At 42.3% G+C, this 7,842-nt stretch overlaps 1 protein-coding gene across 2 annotated transcripts in view; it reads right to left on the reverse strand.

Moving 5' to 3' along the window:
• Positions 1-5,543, reverse strand: part of TNRC6C (trinucleotide repeat containing 6C) — a 41,207-nt gene extending 35,664 nt beyond the window's left edge. The window contains exons 1-2 of one of the 2 annotated variants that reach the window (XM_009695322.1): positions 2,955-5,543; positions 1,902-1,907 (exon numbers count right to left, since the gene is read on the reverse strand). In XM_009695322.1, coding sequence (XP_009693624.1) covers positions 1,902-1,907; positions 2,955-5,328 — 2,380 coding nt within the window. In that variant the 5' untranslated portion in view covers positions 5,329-5,543. Of the gene's footprint in view, positions 1-159; positions 164-1,901; positions 1,908-2,943 lie in introns of both variants that reach the window. The other variant, XM_009695323.1, reaches the window with a different exon arrangement.
• Positions 5,544-7,842: the final 2,299 nt, after the last annotated feature.

A 7,842-nucleotide genomic window follows, 5' to 3' on the forward strand; every position in this document is an offset into this window, starting at 1 on the left:
CCCCCCCCCCGCTTTTTTTTCAATAGAAAAAGAAACTCCTTAGAGCATTATGCATTTTTCACCAAGTGTGTACCAACATCTGCTTCCTACCAATAGCTGTTAAGTTCTGTATTCAAAGAATTTTGAAAACTTCTGGGGATGGGCGACAACTTGAATAACAAGACTGTAACTTGGCCTCCATTTCTAAACTAACAGAGTATCAACTTAAACCCCAAAATGGACTGTTGCTCTTTTCTGAACAACTAACTAGCGGTGTACACCAAAATAAAAATCCACTTCTTTGCTTTCAGGATGCGTGACTGTGCCATCTTACAGCTACGCCCTACTTCCACAGGAACAGAATCCAGGATTCCTTTACTCATGATATTCCCTGAATAACAGGGAATCATAAAAATGACTGGCAAAACACGTCATGATCCATGCAGAAGACAAAATGCCAGCGGTAACTACTTAGTTTAAGTGTTGTGAGATTTTAGATGAGCACTTAACCTGTGCCCTGTGGCACAGCCTTTAATTACACAATCATGTTTTGCATGGAAATATTTGTGCATGGAAAAGACCTGCTGTTGGATGAAATTTGGTTGTGAATTACAGAAGCCTCCGGTCTCCCTTACTGTAGAGACTGGAGATGCATGGTCAACAGGACATGGAACTGGAGCAGGAAAAAATAAGGTTAAACAGCACGACAACAAACTGCAAGCCCATGTCTGTGCTGTAGGAAAGCCGCTCATTACTTGCTTCTCATCTTTTAGCTGTCCCAGATGGGACATGATCTGTAGATGTTTTAAGTCTGTGTAAACTTCCACAAAGACCAACAGGATACTGCTCTACAGCTGTATGTGCTATATGCAATGTTAAAAATGGGTCTCCTGCACTTTCGAGTGGGGAAGCTAATAAGGTCATTTTAAATTACATTTTTTGCTCTCTCTGTGTAAGATAAGCACAAGACCAGCCCCTCTCAGGCACAGTCAAAAGTAAAGATGGGCATAAGGCAAAGACACAGGGGACTGCTCCTAGCTTCCATTTGCAGATTAGACTATAATCCTTCAAAATATTTCCATGTATGGCATTTCTATCTGTAGCTATGTACACAAATGGAAGCGTATGTAAGCAAAAATACACTACAAAAGGCCTAACTTATGCCCTTAAGAACCTGATCCAATTTTTAATATCAGAACCGTATTCTAAATTGTCTTCACGATTACTCAGTTCATCCTCTTTCTTGCATTCTGTCTCAAGTATATTCTGAGAGTTGTTTTTGCTTTAGTATCTTCGACTCTTTCTAATGAACATTTTTGCAAGATGCACAATGTTGCCGTTTTAACCTAGTCATGTAGCAGCTTGAGTGGATTGTTACAAATTAATAAGCAGTTCTCTGACTGCACAAACTCAGTGCTTCCAAGAAACCCTTCCTTTGCTACCATCTATTCTCCAGAGGAATCACTGCACATTAACATCAGTTTTTAAATTCCATTTTCAAAATCTGAAGGACTCAGAACAGTAAGTTTTCCTCTGCAAGGTGGCAGATTATTTGAATAGTATTAACAATACACTGCTGTACATGAACAGTTTTACAAGCACCGATGTGATCATCCAAAAATCAGCTCAATGAAAAAAAATAATCCAAACAACCAAACCCAAACCACCTAAAATCCCACCCCAAAACCAACCAAAAATCTGTTTTCATGCTATCTCCACTACAATTCAGAAATTTGAACTGTCAGTTTCATGGGTAAAGTTTTAAATATCGATGAAATAAATTTAAGGTAAACAAATTATAGATCATGTAAGTTAGACTGACGAAGTACAAACATATTTAAAGATTTCTCTTTCTAGAGCACATGTTATTTTGTTAAAATAGATACTCTCAACTGTTAAAATATTTGACCAGAGTAGAGAACACGAGACTATTTTTACACAGACATTACAGTAAGTTTGAATTATTTCAAAACATCAAAGAGAAAAATGATGGAAATAAGTAGAACAAATCCCACTTGGAGAGAAACATGGTTAAAAAGTCAATATTTAGCCATGACCAAGACGAAACAAAAACTTGGAGACAGTTTGATCAGATGAAGAATTTCAAAGAGCACTGCAAGATTAAATTTATTTTGAGAAGTCTGTGGTCATGATATAGAGCAGGGCTGCTAGTAACTTTTATTTAAATACCTCCCTCCTAAGCATTTTTTGTCATTTTTTCCCCATTTTTATTCCTTGCTGCTTGTCTACAACAGTACCTTGTCTTTGATCAGAAAAATCCCTAGATGCCTTAAAACTTGTCTTTGGAACACAGCTGAAGTTAGAACAACTGTTCCCAGCCACCCTGAATATTAACATCTTTAACTAATCCAGCTTTATAAGAATCATATAAAAGTGCAGGATACCACCCGTGCTTGGGACCCGAAGTATGGAAGAGAACCATTTCTTCATAAAAGACAACAAATAGAAGACAAACAGCAACAGCCTAGATTCATGCAACATTTAAAAAACATCTGTTGCCAAGAGATACCGTTTGCAGAAAACAAACAGATGCATGCTGTCTAAACCAGAACACAGACTGAGCAATGATAACAGAAGACAAATAAGAGAAAAAAGGTTAGCAAAAAGACCCCCAAATTCTCAAATGGTTGAATTAAAAGCTGCTAAGTACCTGTGCAAGGGCTGACAAAATAAATACAGATCAACAGTCTAAGGACATAGTGCATTATTGACCAGACACTGTTTCAAGCCTCCCCCTTACATTCACTTGGACTATGGAAGCTTGTGTGCCAGGTTCCATGGGTTCTGTCCTCAAGACAAGAAGTTAACACTCCTTCAGAGTAAATGAATAAACTTATGCTATGACATAACTACAAGATTTCTATCTTTAATGTGTAACTACACACTGATCAGGCCAGACAGCATTCAGTATAATCGGTACTGGCATAAAGTATCTTATAAAACTATTTTCATACCTGGACCAAGCAGCGGGGACCGGTTCGGCTGGGCACTTGACTGGTGCGATGGCTGAGGTTCAACCATATTTGTGTTGATAATGGTGCTAGTGGTGGTGGTATTGGTTGTGGTACTGCTCTGAATTATAGGATTATTTCTATCCCACATGTTTACAGTCTTGTTGTTGTTGTAATTTGGGTCGCCCCAAGCTGAGGTACCATCATCGATTTCCATCTTGCGGCGAATGGACGGTGGAGATGGCTCTTCCCAGCCAGTTGCCTCACAGTTCTCTTTTTGTTTGGCTGGCACTGGCCCACCAACCCACCCTGACCCCGTCTGTTTTACAGAAGCAGCTCCTCCCCAGTTACTCACATTGTTGTCCTGGGGTTTATTAGCCCAATTTTGTTGGGGGCCTGGCTTTAGAGATTCCCCCCAACTTGTACCTGTATTAGCCTTGCTGTTTGTGCCATTTCCCCACCCACTGGTCCCAGACCTCGTGGAATCATTCCAGCCAGACCCTGATCTATTGTCAGAATCCCATCCAGATCCATTCTTCTTCCCATCACCCAAGTGTCCAGGAACAGACGATGAATCTGTCCAATCTCCACCTCCTGAAGTCCAGCTGGGATTAGATTTCTGTCCATCTCCCCAGTTTTGAGATTTGGGTTTCTGAGGTTCACCCCAGGTAGGTGATTTGTCCTCCTGATTTGCGGTCCCACTCCAAGCGTGGCCGCTTTTGGCAGCAGCAGCATTATTAACAGTAGTAGAGCTTGCTGACTCTCCCCATCCCCCTGGGCCATTTGGTGCTTTGTTGTTATTGTCTCCCCAACCTGTATTTGTTGGAACAGCTGCCGGTGGAGAGTTGACCCACCCAGATACTGACGAGGTATTTGTACTGTTCATGATGGACCCATCGTTCTTCCCCCCTGAGTTTGAAGACTGAGTAGCTGCACAACCCCAGGCCTCTGTTCCATTATCATTCTTTCGTTCAGACCTTGGGGACTCTTCAAATTCCCAGGCAGTGTTTTGCTTTACAGGGGTCTGTCCCCACCCCGTATTGGACAGGACCCTGGGGTCAAGGTCATTTCTTGGCAACTGAACTTGCCCTTGGTCTATCATCCCTTTGTCTCTCCTCCTGCCCTCTCCAGCCCCCTCCCTCCCAGTACTGCCTTCATTTTGACTCCCACCGCTGTCGTTACTTCCTTCGCTAGCCGTGGTGCCAGATGCTGCAGCTTTGGCCCAAGAGTTTATTTGTTCATTGCCCTGCTGCATGGCAGGATTCGGACTGGTAACACTAGAGCTATCCCACCCTGTTGATCCTTTCCCATTGATGTCGCTATTGGAATGCTGGTTTGGGGGCTTGCCCCATTCACCGTTCACACCGTTACTGGTGTTACGGCTGGGGTGGCCCCAAGCTCCAGAATGCATATTACCAACACCGCTGTTGCCACCGCCCCTGCCCCACGCTAGTACCCCGGGACCAGAAGGAGGCCCCGAATCCCACGCGCTCGCTCCGTTTCCTTCCTTTTGCCCAGCGCTGCTGGATCCGTTTTGTTTAGCACTTAATGCTGAGTTCACAGTGTCTCCATTCCCCTGACTGAACCCAGAATTGCTGTTTCCTGTGGCAGGATTACCTGGGGACATCCCCCACACTGAACTGCCCATTCCTTCACCACTGCCCCCGCTGACTTGAGAAACCGATGTTCCGTTAGCACCAGGAAGGCCTTGCAGGTGGGGCGGGATGATGGCCCCCATACCAACAGCCATCCCCCAGTTCGGCAGTCCATTTGTCTGCATTGCATTGATAGGGTTTGGTGAAGAGTTCATGGGGTTAGTGTTATTTGGTCCATCAGTGTTAAGGTTCTGAGGTTGTACGCTGAAAGACACATTCTGAGAAGTGGACGTTTGTGGTTCTGTGCTCTCTTGCGGCAGCAAGTTTCCCCAGGCACCTAAGGTGCCGGTTGGGTTCCCATTCTGGTTGCCCATGTTCTGACCTATGGCACTGACTGGACTGCAAATACTGGAAGGGTTGCCTGCTCCCACAGTTCCTTCATGTCCTAGTACAGGCCAGGCAGCTGGATTGGCATTAGGGTTAAGGTTAAGATTAATGCCAGCATTCGAGTTGGAAGCACCCCAGCAGTTCTGACTTCTACCATCTCCCATCATGTTGTCCATCTTTCCATCCCCACCACTGGCAGAGCAGTGAGCTAGGCCAGAGCTGGAGCCCGCAGCCACCCCCCACACTCTGGCCGAGTTGCCGTTACCATTTGCTCCACCAGCTCCAAGGGCACTCTGGTTAGAAGTGCTTTGGACGAGTGCTCCGTTGGCGCCATTATTGCCATTAGTTTTCTTTGTATGTCCAGTGAAGTTGCCTTGGGCACTCCCTGTAGCCATGCTACTGTTCTCTGAGCCACAGTTGGAGGCAGAGTCAGTGTCTGTAGTACATTCTGAGGCAGACTCAGTCTCAGCTCCTGTAATGGAAGGCCACGCTTCCTTGTCAGTCCTGTCTATTATCACTTTATCCCAGCTGCAGTTGCCTTCACTCCTGAAAGTGGGCTGCTGTCCCCAGTGGGAATTCTCATAATGGTCTCCCAATCCACTGTGGCCGAGATCTGAAAGGATTCAACAAGGTTAAAAATGAGTCCACTGTTCAAGCACTGCAAAAGCCCTCTGTTAAGCACTGTTTTACATTGCTAGTCACAACACTGTGTTCTGCTAAAATTTAGAGTATGTTTTCTAACATGATACGGCAAATTTCCTCACTACGATAAAGTATGATGCTCATATTCAGTGGTTTGTTTTGTGGTTTTTTGTTTGTTTGTTTTAATCTGGCAAAACTCTCAATTAAAATAATGGAACAATTCAGTTTTAGAACAGAGCAACAAAAATGTTTTGTATCCCTTAGTATACTAGAAAAAATAATAAGCAGGCAATAAATAAGGATAGCAAATACACTATAGGAAAAAACTAAAAAGCAAATTTGGAAAAACCACAAATATCTAGCAGACTCTTACCATTTATTTTGACCCATTTCTCATTCTTCAGAGAAACACAAAGAAAGAGCATCCAATAAAAATGTAAAGTATCTGCCTGCCATTAAACATTACATACACACCCACATCACGCTCAACACACTAAATTCATACTGCATTTAGGTTTTCAACCCTTCCTGTAAATAACAAATACGGACAGCCACTTTCACTCTTCAGTGTCAATTATACAATTAAACACCACTACCGTAACTTACATTTTAGCGGAGTACTTGAGCATTTCTAAATAACAGTTTTGTCAAGATACTTCTCTCTTAAAGGATTTACATGCGGTTTAAACATTCTTTCGTACTTGCACATACAGCCCAGTTCTCCCCCGAAACCAATGAAAATCAGTGTTACGATGTACAGGTACTCAGAAGACGTTTTTTTCAGAGTACCTCCCACATCCTCATAGACATTAATTAAAAAAAAAAAAAATCAAACAAAAGCTCTTGAGCATCTAATTGCTTGCTAGGGTACAAAGAATAACTGGAAGACGCAACACTTCTCAAGCTTAGGTAAAGTTTTTGCATTTACTCTCTATCCAAATTGCTCTCTATGAGATTTCTAGTACAGATTACTCCTTTTAGTTTCTTTTGATCCCAATTCAATATCAAGTAATTCAGTCTGCTCCTAGGGATATGTACTAGAGAGCATCTGTAGAACAGTTGTTCTTAACAAATTGTCTAAATAAGGGAGAAAACTGCATATACGTTAAGTTAGAAATTTTGGATGTACATTATTTTTACTTGTTGCAAATCTGCAGGAGCATGACTTTTGTTTTTTAGGAATAAGAATAATATTTCATGGGGAAGATGGATGCAACAAACCTTCCAAATAAGCTGTTAACAGTGGATGCCTAATATGCATTAATTTAAATAACAAATATTTGGTGTGATTAGCTCCTCTAACTGCCACCAATTAGAGGTGTTCTAATACTGCAAAAAAACAATTGTTCCAAAAAAACACAAACCAGCTTTGTCTGACAGTCTTCTTATTCACACTTTTCACCTGTAGCTTTTCAAGAAAGGGGGGTGATTACTTGGTTGCCTCATGAACGTTTATCAAGATGAAGAAAGAAGAGACTAAACCAGGATAGACTGCATCTTTCCTTTTTTTTTTTTTTTTTTTAAACTTAAACCAACTGAAGCAAAGGTACAAATGCTAGAGAAAGGAAGGGAAAACAGTCTTAGCTCATCACCTGTCTTCTCATGATGCCAGGAAAAGCCTAGCATTTCACAGAAAGAGCTAAATAATTGACCTGCGTATGACATATCCAAAAGAGAATGTGAAAGGAGCCACTTGGATTTACCTAGTTTCTCTCCCCTACATGCAATGGCTAGAAAGGAGGAAAACATCATGTTATTCCTGGATAAAGTCAACCGGTTACATTTCAGAGTTAAGGAAGGTGGCTGAAAATTTAACTGATAATCTAGGTTTGCTATATAGGTGTTACATAGAGACCAGAATCCCAGATAAGACATAGAAGGGAAGGAAGCCTCTGAAATAACTTTAAAAGGGTCAACAGGGTCAGAAAAATGAGTCAAGCAGCATTCTTAGCAGAGTAGGAATGAACAAAGAAAAAAAAGCAGCAGCAGTCCAGGCCAGAAGATAAGAAGTTGAGGCAACCAAGGAATCAGATAAGAGGAGTTGTGTGAGATTTTTTTCAACACTGTGGGTGGTGAGATTCGGCACTACACTTCAGACATGACAGAAAGATTTAAAAGTGGCTTGAAATACATTGTTCCAGTAAAAAGGTCTTGTCAAAGCCGAAACTGAAGCTACACGTGTGAGTGCCTGGGAGAACGATGGTGCTGCCCAAGGCAAGTGAGAGCGTCTGTGCAGGGCAGGTTTGTGAAGAAGGATCAAGAGCACA

This window comes from Cariama cristata, unplaced genomic scaffold, assembly GCF_000690535.1.
Source record: "Cariama cristata isolate BGI_N322 unplaced genomic scaffold, ASM69053v1 scaffold28172, whole genome shotgun sequence".
Classification (NCBI taxonomy): Eukaryota; Metazoa; Chordata; class Aves; order Cariamiformes; family Cariamidae; genus Cariama; species Cariama cristata.